Source organism: Lotus japonicus, chromosome 5 (assembly GCF_012489685.1).
Source record: "Lotus japonicus ecotype B-129 chromosome 5, LjGifu_v1.2".
Classification (NCBI taxonomy): Eukaryota; Viridiplantae; Streptophyta; class Magnoliopsida; order Fabales; family Fabaceae; genus Lotus; species Lotus japonicus.
In genome coordinates, this window is record NC_080045.1 from 3,959,196 (window position 1) to 3,973,630 (window position 14,435).

Below are 14,435 nucleotides of genomic sequence, written 5' to 3' on the forward strand. Positions count from 1 at the left end.
GGCTGACAAGTGTCACAGCCAGAGAGACTTTCACAAATTAATTATACAAATTAATTTCCCTATAATTTTGATTATTTGTCCCCTATTTAAACCCTTAAAAGTTACAGCCACAATTAGTGTGACATAATTTACTCCATAATTAACGTTTTATTAGTTTTTATTTTGGAAACAAATAAAAGCTAATACGTTTGAAATCAATTACGTAAGGACCTAGAAATTTCATCCCAAAAAATATATATAATGCACGGTGGTAAGCATCAGTCTGCATTCACCTACTTCATGGAACCAAGCAAGAAGGGAGGTTTTGGTGAGGCCAAGGCAAAGAGAAAGGCAATATTATCAAATATAAGAAATTGTGGTATCTCATCAAGTTCATCCAACCCACTTGTTCTACCTTAGATATCAATACTCAAGCTCTACACACACCTGCTACAATTTCAAGAAAATTATTCTCAACTCCTGCAAAGAGCTCTTTGAAAAATAAGTCCCAACAAGTTATCAATAGCAGTGCAAAAAAACTCATGGCTAAAGCACGTTAGCCCCTTTCAAACAATGAAAATTCTCTAATCATTGGTAATGTATATGGTTTTTTGTTTTGTTTTTTAGAGTGGTTATAATCGCTATCTTTGGTATACATCCCAGTGTGAATCATTTAATTCTATAATTTTTTGTTGTAGGATCCAGCATTATTGACAAAACTCCATTAGGGTATTCATCTATAACAGTGCCCCCCCTATCAGTGCAAAATTCCAACTACAGTACCCCATTTACTTCAAAAGAAGCCAGAGCAAAGAGAAAATATGTTCTCTCGCAGCATAAAGGGGGTAATAAATCTGCAAGGCCGATTCAGACCGAGGGCAATATTAATGAGGATCTGTCTAATCATGAAGGTTTGAGTATTTGAGTCAAGTGATTGAAACAAGTCAAGTAACTGAAATGAGCAATAATGTCGTCCCCGTAAATTTAATAAGTGGTGACGGAACACTAAGCTGCGATGATGATAGGTCAGGTTATTTTAAATATCTTTTCCTTTAGCATTCCATATTTTCCCCAATATCTGCCATGGTTATTATTTTGGTTTATATACCATTATAACTCTTATATTTAACCTTTGGTTGCATGACATAAAATGCAGATGCAGAAAACGCTGAATCTGAAGACAATGACCCAATAGAAGAGCCCATCCCAGAAATCCGTCCAAACATTATTGTTTTGCTTAAAAAGGTTGAAGATACAGGTTCACTATTTCATTTATTTATTTGAAAAAGGTTTTAATATATAATTGTATTTATAATTTATTAAAAACACATTTTAAAAAATTTGCATAAATACTTGACTTGGGTGATCCTATGTCTATTTGTTTCTATTGTAATGCTCTAATGTGGCATGATGAGAAAATTGGGAAAATAAAATCCTCCGGACAAGCTGCATTTTCATTGTGTTGTTTAAAAGGAAAAGTTACCCTTCCTTATCTACACAACCCGCCATCTTTATTACTGGATTTATGGACAGACAAAGATCATAGAGCTAAGAATTTTAAGGAAAATATCAGAGCATATAACAGCATGTTCGCATTTACCTCTATGGGTGGTAAGGTTCAAACTTCTATTAATAACGGAGGCGGGCCTCCACAATTTGTCATATGCGGTCAAAACTATCATCGAATAGGAAGCTTAATTTCGCAAGTAGGTCAACCCCCAAAATTTGCTCAATTGTATATATATGATACATAGAACGAAACAAAAAATCGGATGAAAATTCTTAGGTAACACAAAAGTTTAATATTATACATATTGTCATTAGATATTACGCCATATATATCTTTATTTGTAATTATTTAATCTTTTTTTTTAAACATTGTGCAGTTCTAACGGTGTTGGAAAAGGGCTTGATAATTCATTGGTTGAGGATTTAAAAAACTTGATTGACCAGACCAATGTGCTTGCTAGAGTTTTTTGGCAGGTTCGTGATCATCTATCTTCTGATGATACTTCTCAACTTTCTGTGCGACTTTTTCAAGCAAGGGGAAAGGATCCCAGAACCTATAATATGCCTACGGCTGATGGGGTTGCAACTTTGATCGTTGGAGACTTTGATGATATGCAATTTGGTAGGAATGTTGTTGTTAAATTGAGAGATTGTTTCTTGACAAAAATCCACGAGACGCATACTGCATTCATCCCACTGCAGTACCCTTTACTTTTTCCTTATGGAGAAGATGGATTTCGTGAGGACATTCCTATTAGTGAACTATTCGGGAACACGGGTACTTATAAAAGACACATTGTTTCTTTGAGGCACATATGTTGAACAAACATTGCTTTGAAGCTTTGGACAGATCTCTAAATGACATTATGAAGACTAGATCTACTTATGGTTATGACATTCCATTCGGAGGGAAAGTTGTGGTACTAGGAGGCGACTTTAGACAAATACTCCCAGTTATTTCCAAAGGAAGCCGTTCGGAGATTGTGGGATCTGCTATCAATTCTTCATATCTATGGAAGCATTGCAAGGTAATGAAATTGACTGTTAATATGAGATTGCAAAATGGTAACTCATCTTCTTCATCAGCAGAAATAAAAGAGTTCGCTGATTGGTTGCTTCAAGTAGAAGACGGAACAATTACAACCATTGATGAAGCTGAATCACTCATTGAGATTCCTCCAGATCTTCTTATTGAATCGTGTAAGGATCCCTTACTTGAAATAGTAAATTTTTCATATCCAAACTTTTGTTTAATTTGGAAAAAAATTCATTCTTCCAAGAAAGAGCAATCCTTGCACCAACACTTGAAAGTGTAAGATCAAGATTTGATCAGTGGTTGCATCTCTATATTTTGATGATTACAATTAAGGTTTTTGAGGATGAACAATTATGGTACTCTAACGTTTGTCCTTTTTAGTTGTGACAAACAGGTTCTGATTCTGACCCAAGCTTATTCAATCAGAAGATAAAGACCCAAGGGTAACCAAAAAAGAGTTCTAAAGCTTACCATGTTCGCTCAGAACAGTGACAAATCCTTCAGAAGTTCTGAAGATAGAAGCTTTCAAGAGGTACTGAAGAACCGGAGTCAGAAGTTCTAAAGACCAGATGTTCCAGAAGGAACGGTCCTGAAGTAGAAGACTCAAGTTCTGAAGACCTGCAAGAAGTTGGCTCTGAAGACCCAAGCTATTCTAGCTCTGGCGTTCAGAAGTTCTGAGGAACATGTCCAGAAGCAGAAGTTGCAAGGTCAGAGGATCCAAGCTTCCGTGTGACTATGATCAGAAGCTTCACCAACGTCCATCCGAAGCACCCCAGATCATAAGTCAGCTGGTGAAAGGACAGGTCGCTGTCATAGTACACATCGTACAGTCATAGCCTGCCCGCCACCTACCTCGTTCAGTCTAGCAGTCTGATATTACAAGATTGTCACTCCAACGGGCAAAACCCTAGCAACAGCTACATCTAATGCCTTGGAGTATATAAGAACTGAAGATAGAAGAAAGAAGCTAAGAAACTTTGCTGATATTCCTGAATTCATTCTAACGGATCTCTTAGCAATATTTCTTCACTGTTCTTGAACATCTGAGTTTACCATTAGCTTTTCAGAAGCATTTATTGTAAACCCAAAACCTTTTACAAACACTTTGTAAAGTTCCTTAAGAGACCAAGTTTGGTCGGATCTTGAGAGGACTGAATCAAGTTTGGTTCAGTGTTTAGCTAGTCTTGAGAGGATCGGTTGATCAGCTTCTTGAGAGGATACTAGTGAGAAAATCAGTGTACTGTTAGCATTTTGCAGGTTGCAAGTGCAGTTGTAACATTCATTGATTTTAGTGGATTGCCTTCATCAGAAGAAAGAAGAAATCACCTTCACGGATGGACTGGATTAGCTTGAGCTTTTATCTCAAGTGAACCAGGATAAAATACTTGCGTGCTCTACTTCATATTCTTCAGCACCTAGTTCTTATCTTTAAGTTTGTCAAAACTTCAAAAGGGGAAACTTTTGTTTAAAAAAACTCTATTCAAACCCCCCCCTTTCTAGTGTTTTTCGCACCTTCAGAAAGTGTAGAGGAAATCAACAACTTTATGTTAGCTATGATTCTTGGTGAGGAAACAGAGTATTTGAGTTGTGATACTCCATGCAAGTCCGATGAAGATTCGGGTGTCAATGCGGAATGGTTTACATCTGAATTCTTAAATGATTACAAATGCTCCAGAATTCCAAACCATCAAATTAAACTAAAAGTCGATGCCCTATCATGCTCATTAGAAACATTGACCAAGCTGCAGGGTTGTGTAATGGCACTCGAATGATAGTCAACGCTTTGACTAAATATATAATTGTTGCTACTGTTCTAAACGGAAACACGATGGGAGAAACAGCCTTTATTCCAAGGATGAGCTTAACTCCATCTAATGCTGACATTACATTCAAATTCCAGCGCAGACAATTCCCTGTTATTTTATGTTTTGCAATGACTATAAATAAAAGTCAGGGACAATCTTCAACTCATGTTGGACTGTATTTTTCAAGGTCTGTCTTTACTCATGTGCAATTATATGTTGCACTATCAAGAGTTAAATCTAGAAAATGTTTGAAGATACTAATCCTAGATGACCAAGGAGTAGTTTCTAACACTACCCGCAACGTTGTCTCTCAAGAAGTCTTTGAAAATATTTGATATGTATGTGCTGTTTTTTACTACAATTTCGTTGGGTTTATATTTTTTTAAATACTAAATCTGATATGGCTTTGTTTTAATTGTTGACAGTATAAATAAATGTCAAGCAACTTATTGGTCATCTAACTTGAAGGATAATTCCGTTGCTATAAAGTTTGTTTTTAATTTTAAAATGATATATCAAGTTCATCTTTGTATTGCTTACTAATTATTACTCTGATATATATTTTTTCCATTGTAGGTTATGTTGCTCAAATATTGAATTGGTAGCAAAATTCAACTTCAAGTCTGAAGTCATTATCACTGAACATGGACAACAAGTTCTATTAAGCGATCATGCTATTGGCATTTTTGTGATTTTTTAATTTGTTTGTTTTTGCAACGCATTCCGTAAAAACTTGGATTTATAATAGTGTTCATGCGTTAACTTCGGTAGGTCATACAACAAATTCTATTTAACATTTTTAAGTTGGTCTATTCACATACATGTTTGAAACTATTCTTTGTTATTTGATATTCTACAGATATATCTACACAATAAACGTAATCGTCGTGCAACGCACGGGTGAAAATGACTAGTATAGTTATAAAAACAAAATACAAATCCAAGTCTTTTAAACACTCTTCTCACTTAGTTCACTAACCGTAGCGCCGACACACACACACCTTACTCTTCTCTCTCCGTTCACGATTGTAATAGCCTATAAAAAAACTTACCATTGTAATATTGTTACGTAGCCCTAGCGGCTAGCACCGCTTCTCTTCAACTCTTCACTTCCCTTCACACCGCACACCACATAGAATGGCATAAACGAAAAACTTGATCGACTTTGCATCTCTTCTTCTTTGCACACTGCAACACCCCCACCCCGACCTAGCTAGTCATTGATTCTCTTCTCCACTTCACTAAATGCTCCACCGGCGCCACAGATTCAAAGAACTCATGCTTCTAGTAGATCCGCTAAAAATCATCATTGTTGCCTCAATTTGAGCTCTGGCCACTGAGAACTCAACTACAGTTCGTGCCACAGCTAGTAGATCTACCTGGAATCACTGTTTGAGCCATTGATCTCCATCGAGATTTTAAGTTGAAGATGCATTCACCCATTGAAGGAGATCAAATGTTGCAGTAGGGTTTCTTCCTTCTTATTTTCTTTTATTTTTTAAAATTATCTTGTATAAAGATTTTAATTTTTTTTATTGGGTTGATTAACCAGTGTAAAATTTAATCTTCGTTATGATTTTATTTGTTTTTGCTGGAAATCCTTGGCTTGAGGTCGTCATCTCTCTTTTTTTTTTTGCATTTTTTTAATTAACAACCCGATCGTATCCTCGGTGAAACCGTTACTCAACAAAACCAAACCTGAGGGACCCGTTGACACTAAACGGACACTGGAGGGCCTGGTGGTTTGTTGTTTTTCAACCGAGCAAGCGGGTGTTGTTGGCCTGATACCGATCGAAATCGTCGATGGACAACCCAGCAAGTGAGAGATGTGTGCATCAAAATCACACATTAGATCTAACATGAATGGTTAATATTAAAACAAAACATTTCATTTTGAAAAGAAATTCATCCATTAAATAACATTTAATCTAAATCATTCATGTATGATTAGGCTTAGACAAAAGGCAACACTAATGTTGATTTAGCGTGTTCTTAGCATTAGTGTCGGTCTCACGTTAAATGGAATGAAGTTAAATGGCCGACAGAACCCACGTGGCGCTTCGACCGACAAAAAATCATAGAAATTAGCGCCAATTGTATTAGTTGACTCTAAATAGTATTAGTGTGGCTGACGCATGTATGATGTGGAAAGTTAAAATGTTTGTATCGGATATACACGACGACAATATTCGTTATCAATACAAAATGCCTGAAAAATATATTAAAGGACCAAGATCAATAATTCTCTATTTTAGAGGGGGTCAAGTTAAATAATTTGCTATTTTAGGGGGATCAAAAGCATATCTAACCCATACAAAATTGATGATGAATTACCGTCAAGGTCTTTTCGAACGGGGTTGTTGTTAGTCGTGGTTAGTTTTCGATCCACAAGCCTCTAAATGGCTCACTCTTGACCAGGACAAATAGTATCCCTAACTTAGAGTTGTTATGCTTAGTATCTCCATGTCATGTATTGTTTGTCTTGAATGAGATGTCCATCAGCTTACGATAACAACATAGGTGTGCATCAGTGCTCGATCATCCTGAACAAGGATCGAATAACACAACAATATATCGATACCTCAAGTCCCAACAGAGGTGGAGACCCTGATAGATCGCCCACAATTCAACCTATAAGACATCTGAATGACCAAACAAAGTCGTAAACCCTACAATTCACCGACCACCACCATCACCGCCCCACTCGGTGGGTTTGAGTCTTCTCTCATTACATACAAAGTAACAGAATTGTTATTTAAATAACACAACTATACACAAATAATTCAATTGTCTTCCAAATGGATACACCCACTTATTTGAACCAAACCATAAGCTATAAAGCCTAACGGCAACTCATTTAGACATTTACAATGAATTGTGCACCAAAAGAAAATGTCCATTGTATGCATTATTATACCTTTTATCAACTCGGGCCCTTGAAAAAAATAAAATGTCCCAGCAGCTCAGTACTTGACAAAAAAAAGCACCACACGCACCCCTTATTCATGTCCTGTGAAACCGGGTTTGTATGCTTAGCCTGTATATTTGGGCCTTTGGCCTTTTTCTAAGAATACAACGTAATCCATTGACAAAAAATCACTATTATTTGGGAAATACTAAAAATGGAGTATCCGAAATATTCATTTCCATATGTTTTATTAGTAGATTTCCAAATGTTAAACTGATATATTTACATTTCACTTTGTCTCTCGTTTCATTTTCACTTATTTTTCTCTCTATCTATCTTTGCATTTTCTATCACATCACATATCATATCACTTATTTCTCTCATTTCTCTTCACATTTATACAAGGTTGAGGTGGAGATTAATGGTAAACTCAACATTATTCAATGACATTTCTATTAGAATAGTTTTAACATTTAATTTTAAAAACTCAATCAAAGATTAGTTGACAATAATATGAAGAAAATAAAAATTAAGAGTCTAAAATCATTGAAATGCATGTCCACATAGTATCTGATCATATAGATTTTGTCCCGACCTAGATACACACCAATTTGTCAATACTTTGAAATTAAACATCAATAGTCCTTAATATTGCAGCTAACTCAAATAGTCACATTATAACTAAAACCACTTCAACCTCATGTTAATTTTCAAATTACAATGCATTCATGATCAAAGAGAAAATAGAAAGAGTTAAATAAAAAAATTCTACTTACCCCCCTATTTTTTTATTTTTTTGAACCCCCTGAAAATTTAGATTTGCACCCAGACCCCAACTCCTCTCTCTCTCACACAGTCGGATCTGTCACGCCCTTTTCTCTCTTTTCTGATTTCTCTCACACGATACACCACAATCGCTCCCACCAGACCTCATCAACGCGCACCACCACGCCGGCCGCCGCTCCACCACGCCGGTCGCCGCTCCACCACCGATCAGTCCAGCCGTCCCTCTCTCTGGCTCTGCGGTTCTATAGACTACAGGTATTACTGATTTCCTTTCTCTTTCTCTTGTCCTAACCCTAAATGGCAAAATTGATTTCCTTTCTCAAGCTTGATTTGATTTCCCTAAATTGATTTCCTCAAATCATTCAAATTATGCAAACTCTCAGCTTGGTTTTGTCTCAAACTCTCTCTCTCTGATGTGCTGTCTGTCAATTAGATGATTGCAGATTTGCAGGGTGGGAATATATGTGTTAGTGATGGGTTGCTAGAAAATGCTCTCTGCATTCTTGTTTTGGTTTCTCTATTTTAGTGGGGCTGTCATGAGTTGAGGGGGATGAAAATCTGATTGAGTTAGTTTAGCTTTAGTTTTTTTTTAAGACCAAAATGCATCAGTTCAGCCTATAGCCATAACCAAAGGTCCAGGACCAGCTTTTACATGTTTCAAGTGAATTGATAAATGTGATGCAAGTTGAATGCAATAGAAGACCATTCTTATTCATTAAATTCCATCATATGTACGCAGATCAGTTTTCTCACTGAGTTGGGTGCTTAGATTCTTTTCTCCCAATTACCCCCTGAACTAGTAGTTCTTTGTTTTATGAGTGAGTCTTCTTTTTCACATGTTATATGTAACAAGGCATGCAATCCCCAAACTTCCTCGCATTCTTATGCCGTCCTCTTCCTTCCTTCCATATGCTCAACAGACCAGGCACCGTCTTCATTCAAACTCCTCATTGCCACCGCAAATTTCATACTATTGATGATGCTGTGGCTTTGTTTCGTCGCATGCTCCATATGCATCCCCCACCATCGGTTGTGGAATTCACCAAAATCCTAGGAGCAATTGTAAATATGAAAGACTATGCCATACCTATCTATCTTTATACTCAAATGGAATCTAGGGGCATCCTGCCATATACAGTTACTTTAAACATCTTGATGAATTGTTACTGCCATCTGGGTCAGCTGGGTTTTGCTTTCTCTGTACTGGCTAAGATTCTTAAGTTGGGTTACCAACCAAGTGTTGTATCTTTGACTACACTAATCAAGGGCTTGTGCATTACTGGTAAGGTGTTGGATGCATGTACAATTCATGACAATATAGTCGCAAAAGGGTTCCGCTCAGATCAAGTTATGTATGGAACCTTAATGAGTGGTCTGTGTAAGAGTAAAGGATCAGGAAATGCCATTCAAACACTTCAAGAATTGGAGGCCTTACAATTGGTTAAGCCGAATCTTGTAATCTACAATACAGTCATTCATGGTTTGTGCAAAGATGGACTTGTAAACAAGGCACAGAAATTGTGTTCTGAAATGATTCAACGCGGAATTTTCCCTGATGTTGTCACTTTTAGTTCGTTAATTTATGGCTTCTGTCATGCAGATCAGTGGAAAGAGGTCAGGTTATTGCTAAATGAGAATAGTCTAGATGTTTGTTCCTTCAACATAATAATGGATGCATTATGCAAACAAGGGCTGCTCTTAGAAGCCCATGCTGTTTGTTATGAGATGATTAAAAGAGGTGTTCAGCCTGATGTTATTTCTTATACTATTTTAATGGATGGCTATTGTTTAAAATGTAAAGTGGACAAGGCAAGAAAATTATTTGATATGATGATTGAAGCGGGTTTGGTGCCTGATGTTTGGAGTTATAACATCCTCATTCAAGGCTACTGCAAGATTGAAAGAGTCGATGAAGCTATGAATCTATGTGAAGATATGCTCACTAAGAATTTAGTTCCAAACGCTGTCACCTACAAATATCTGTTTGATGGCTTGTGCAGATTTGGGAGACTCCCTGATGCATGGAACTTTCTTACTCGAATGCATTATCGTGGCCATCGACCCCCTGATCTTACCCCTTACAATATCATATTAGAAACTTTATGCGAACAGCATCTGGATAAGGCAAACAAAATTTTTAATTCCCTCATCCCTGAACCTAATGTTCAGAGTTACAACATCTTGATTAGTGGTTATTGCAAGAATGGAAGAGTAGATGAAGCTATGAGTATTTATCAAAATATGTGTTTGAGGAATATAGTTCGAGATAGTGAGACCTTCAAGTTGTTGATAAATGCTTTCTGCAAACGGAAGCAATGTGACAAGGCAATTGCATTATATAAAAATAATCGTGACTTGTGCCCATTCAAAATACTTATGGATGGCTTGCGCAAAAATGGAATGGAGGAGGTAGCACAGAGGGTTTCCCAGCTTTATGGAGCCTGTGATCCAGATGTGGCATTAGTTCGGAATCAATTAGCTCTCTAAAGATGATTTGGCAGAATCCAGAATGACCTTGCGTTGCTCTGTGAAGATAATTTCACCATTTTCTCGTCCTCCCTGTTTTCTCCCACCACGTCCCTCCATCCAATTTGAAGTTCAGGTGATATTTATTGCTCACTTGAAGCTTAAAGTATATACAGCTGTTATTATAAATTTCACTTGCCTTCTATTACAATTGCTATTTGCTATCAAGTTTTCTTAGACTTGAATTTAACTTCACGCCCATGTTTCACCTTGGTAGTTGCTATTTCACTTTTCCTACATCATTTGTATTTTATATGTATGTATATTCTGGTAAAATAAAGAAGTTAAAAGGAGCAGCAATATTTCAACTTCACATCTAATGGCAGGAGGTAAATAATACCGTGGGGCCAACAGCTCAAAGAGGAGTTGCTCTGTTATTTTCTGCTCCTGCGCTTGCATTTTCAAGGTGGTGTCAAAGGAAACCACAAGAACTTCCCCTGATTTGCTGGTGAGCCTTGTCAAATTTTTACTTTGTTTGAACTCGGTATTTAGATGGAATTTGATTTTCTTACATCTATTTCCAGGTGATAAGGGTCTTAAGAGGTTCAACCTGATGTTATTTCACTATTTTAATGAATGGATATTGTTTAAAAAGTAAAGTGGATGAGGCAAGAAAATTATTTGATAAGGGAAACTGGAATGCCAAAGGCTGCACAGTTGCTGGGTCATCTCCATTTTTTCCTCCTCCCCCTTTTTTCCCTCATCGCTTCCCTCCATCTAATCTGAACTCCAGGTAATATTTATGAGAAATAATTTTTAGTACGGAAAAAAAATGTTAATAATTATGTAAACCTTTGTTTTTTTTCCTTTCAAAATTTGCAACTTTTAATCAATTTAGCTTTCCATTTTTTTGTCTGTCTAATGCAATTCTTGTGATTCTTCTAAAATCCCTTCGTCATATATAGCACTCCTCAATATTTATTGGTCACTTGAAGCTTAAAGTTTATACGACAATTTCTTAAAAGCTTCACTTGCCTTCTACTACAATTCCTATTTGTTGTCAACGTTATTTTCTAGTCTGGACTATGGATTTTAACTGAAAGCACATGTTGAGCTTTTTTGTTGAATAATGGATGTGGCTTATATTGGCTACCATATTCCATGTTTTTCTTTTTCTAATTTCTTTTATTAAGTGGCTTTCATTTAGTTGTCAGGATCTGAATATGGTGCTTTCACTCAACATTTTAGGTGTACAGTCCTCTGCTAGAAAGTTGTTGATTTTCTTGCTGAGTTTTGAAGGCTAAATTCTTTATTGACCCATTTGGAATACGAAAGTAAAGTCATGGATCAGTTATATCATTGGTTCAGGATCTGCTTTTCCTACGTGGTGTACATTATTTTATATGTATACAATTTAATATCTAATGGTAGGAGGTAAATAATACAACTGCGCCAACTACTCAAAGAGGAGCTTCTCTATTACTTGCTTCGCATGCACTTGCATTTTCAAGGTGGCGTCGTCAAAGGAAACCACAGGAATTTTCCTCTGATGTGCTGGTGAGCCTCGCCAAATAGCTACATCGTTTGAACTTGGTAATTAGTTGGGTTTTGATTTCCTGACATCTATTTCCAGGTGATAAGGATCCTGAAGTAACATCCTGGTGAAGCTTAAGAGGTTCTTGCCATGAGAACTGCAAGTTTCAACAGATACCTTAAGCAATAAGAATATTCTTGGAAAGGGAGGGTACAAAAGGTGCTTTGCAGAAGGTTCATTGGTACTATAATGGAAATGTTGCCCCATGCTCAAGAGGTAGATCTTTTGCAATTTTCTCCCTTTTGTCGTAGGGAAGACCCATAGCCCTGTAAACAACATAACAATCATGTTTATAGCACCTAGTCTGATTCTTTGCTGTGGAATGACATTAATTTGGGTTTTTAAGGAGATGCATACCAGTTTATGTGTAGGTTAGGAAACTCGTTCGAAAATCATGGTGGATATAAGCAACTTCCCTTAGGTTTTGCTCTTGTCCACGATAATTTTGTCCACCGCGAGTTTTCAAACATGCACATATCTCACTTTTTTGGCTTCTCACTTTTTCTCCTTATTTTGCACCCGTTGTTGCTCCACTCAGTTGTTTATAGCCCACTAATATCAGTGTTTCATTATTAGGGGTGTGCAAAACCCACTTATGAACGACAACCAAATCTTGAACCGAGCCAAATCAAACCATAACATAACCAAACTGGTAAAACATTTTTATACCTGAATATATTTTTGTTAAAATTTAGTTCAGTAATTCAAACTGCATATAACCAATTCAGTGAACTGCGTTATGCGTATACCCAAATTTCAAAACACAGAATCAAAATTTATATATAGGAGCCCCAAATCAGTACATTTCTTCCCGAAAGAAGTCATTGGAAGATATGATACACTTTTATCTTAGATGTCAGGAAATTATATGATTCTACCAAAATGTCATCTTGTGTCACAACTCACAACCATTTAAATTTGGCATGACTATGGCTATAGCTTTTGAAAATTTATAGTAGTGTCTTCCAGAAACATGTAGTGAATGAGCTTCAAATTTATAGATATTTCCTTCATTGTAACTTTCTATTTTACTTTTAATGAGATAAAAAGGCTGTCGTGGATAAATATCTATTGCAACAAATCAACCATTTTAAATCTTGCTGCCACTGGTTTTAAGATCCTCTGAGGTGCATGGTGCCATTTAAAAAGCAAAATGCAGCATTGATAACCATCGATTTAAAATGCAGGGTCTGTAGGATTGTGTTGGGGATCGTTTCAGTGCAGCATTGCTTGCGGTTTAGAGGCTTGGATACGGAAGGTTTGTGTCCTCTCTGTGATTGTGAAGCTGAAACTATTGATCATGCTTTTTTGTCATGCAATCATGTTCAGATGCTTTTGATTGGATCTCTACTTGGCTTACGGTACATGTCTTATTCTGCCACCTCTTTTATGCTTACTTACTGCATTTCATGGCAGATGCGGATGATGATGTTGCTTTATTCTTCAGTTTACTATATTGCATCTAGGAGCATTGAAACAATGTCATTTTTAAGGAGTTGCAGCTTGATGAGTCGCCGTCTCTTCAACGATCTTCACGCTGCATGCTCTTCCTGATTTATGTTTTGTTTCGTCCATGGCTGCCCCTTTGACGGTTACATGGCAGCAAACCAGCAACCTTCGGGTGGGAAAATCAAAATTAATTTGATGTGTCAGTTGTTGAGCATTTGGATGTGGGGTTTGGTCTCCTTGCTGGTGATCATGAGGGTGAGGTTCTCGCTGCAACTAGCGCTTTCCCCCTCTCGGTGTTGCCTCCTTTGATAGCGGAGGCGTTTTGTTGGGCTCTTTCTTCAGATATGACTTCATGTTTTGGATCATTTTGCTTTGAGATAGGCTATTTACAGCTCTATGAGACTTGGATGAAGACTTAGCCCGGGTCTTCGTATGTTTGCACTTTAGTGAATGATTGTCGTTTACTTGCTTGTTATTTTGATTTTATTGAACCCTCTTTTGTTTGTACAAGCAGCAATAGTTCTGAGGTTTTTTTTTTTGTGTGGCTGATAAGACATTTGCTTTTCAGAACTTGGTTTGGATCGAGGAGGTCCGCCTTCATCCTCTTACTAGGCATGATGTATTAGCCTCTAAACGTGTTTCTCCGATTTAATTAATGAAATTCAGTTAAAAATTTAAAAAAAGAAAAGAAAATAGAAGTCAACGGTTATAGTTTACAATTTCTTGTGTACTCAGACTTTGCTCTTACGTAATACATCACGCGATCCAAATCCCTACCATCAACATTCATTGCTTTACAATTTATGAAACACATTGTCAAACTAATGCGAATAAATATAATTATTTGTATTATTTTAATTATCCTATTCAAAATGGGTATTAGATATCTTTTCATTGATATGA

The 14,435-nt window shown here is 36.7% G+C and overlaps 2 protein-coding genes across 8 annotated transcripts; both read left to right on the forward strand.

Annotated features, from left to right (window-relative positions):
* Nucleotides 1-279: 279 nt before the first annotated feature.
* On the forward strand, nucleotides 280-2,310 carry LOC130717486 (uncharacterized). Its single transcript, XM_057567724.1, has 5 exons — nucleotides 280-358; nucleotides 678-890; nucleotides 1,136-1,237; nucleotides 1,513-1,714; nucleotides 1,866-2,310. The coding sequence occupies exons 1-5, from the start codon at nucleotides 280-282 to the stop codon at nucleotides 2,308-2,310; spliced, it is 1,041 nt and encodes a 346-aa protein (XP_057423707.1).
* Nucleotides 2,311-8,050: 5,740 nt separating this feature from the next.
* On the forward strand, nucleotides 8,051-14,069 carry LOC130720954 (pentatricopeptide repeat-containing protein At1g12775, mitochondrial-like). 7 transcript variants are annotated; one of them, XM_057571664.1, is made up of 8 exons: nucleotides 8,051-8,278; nucleotides 8,457-10,625; nucleotides 10,876-10,997; nucleotides 11,074-11,282; nucleotides 11,738-12,046; nucleotides 12,123-12,299; nucleotides 13,271-13,444; nucleotides 13,531-14,069. In XM_057571664.1, exon 2 carries the CDS (start codon nucleotides 8,879-8,881, stop codon nucleotides 10,508-10,510), a length of 1,632 nt encoding a protein of 543 aa, XP_057427647.1. In that variant the 5' UTR covers nucleotides 8,051-8,278; nucleotides 8,457-8,878; the 3' UTR covers nucleotides 10,511-10,625; nucleotides 10,876-10,997; nucleotides 11,074-11,282; nucleotides 11,738-12,046; nucleotides 12,123-12,299; nucleotides 13,271-13,444; nucleotides 13,531-14,069. The 7 variants fall into 7 exon arrangements, 6 of the variants coding, with proteins under 6 accessions (XP_057427647.1, XP_057427648.1, XP_057427650.1 ...); XM_057571665.1 differs by having other exon boundaries at nucleotides 8,763-10,625; XM_057571667.1 differs by having other exon boundaries at nucleotides 8,052-8,278; nucleotides 8,944-10,625.
* Nucleotides 14,070-14,435: the final 366 nt, after the last annotated feature.

Excerpts from the sequence above, each read along its gene's own strand:
- LOC130717486 (XM_057567724.1), top strand. The coding sequence starts at position 280 with ATGGAACCAAGCAAGAAGGGAGGTTTTGGTGAGGCCAAGGCAAAGAGA. Across the intron at positions 1,238-1,512 it reads TAAAAAGGTTGAAGATACAG|ACAAAGATCATAGAGCTAAG; the intron begins GTTCACTATTTC and ends ATTTATGGACAG. Across the intron at positions 1,715-1,865 it reads CCCCCAAAATTTGCTCAATT|TTCTAACGGTGTTGGAAAAG; the intron begins GTATATATATGA and ends AACATTGTGCAG.
- LOC130720954 (XM_057571664.1), top strand. The coding sequence starts at position 8,879 with ATGCAATCCCCAAACTTCCTCGCATTCTTATGCCGTCCTCTTCCTTCC.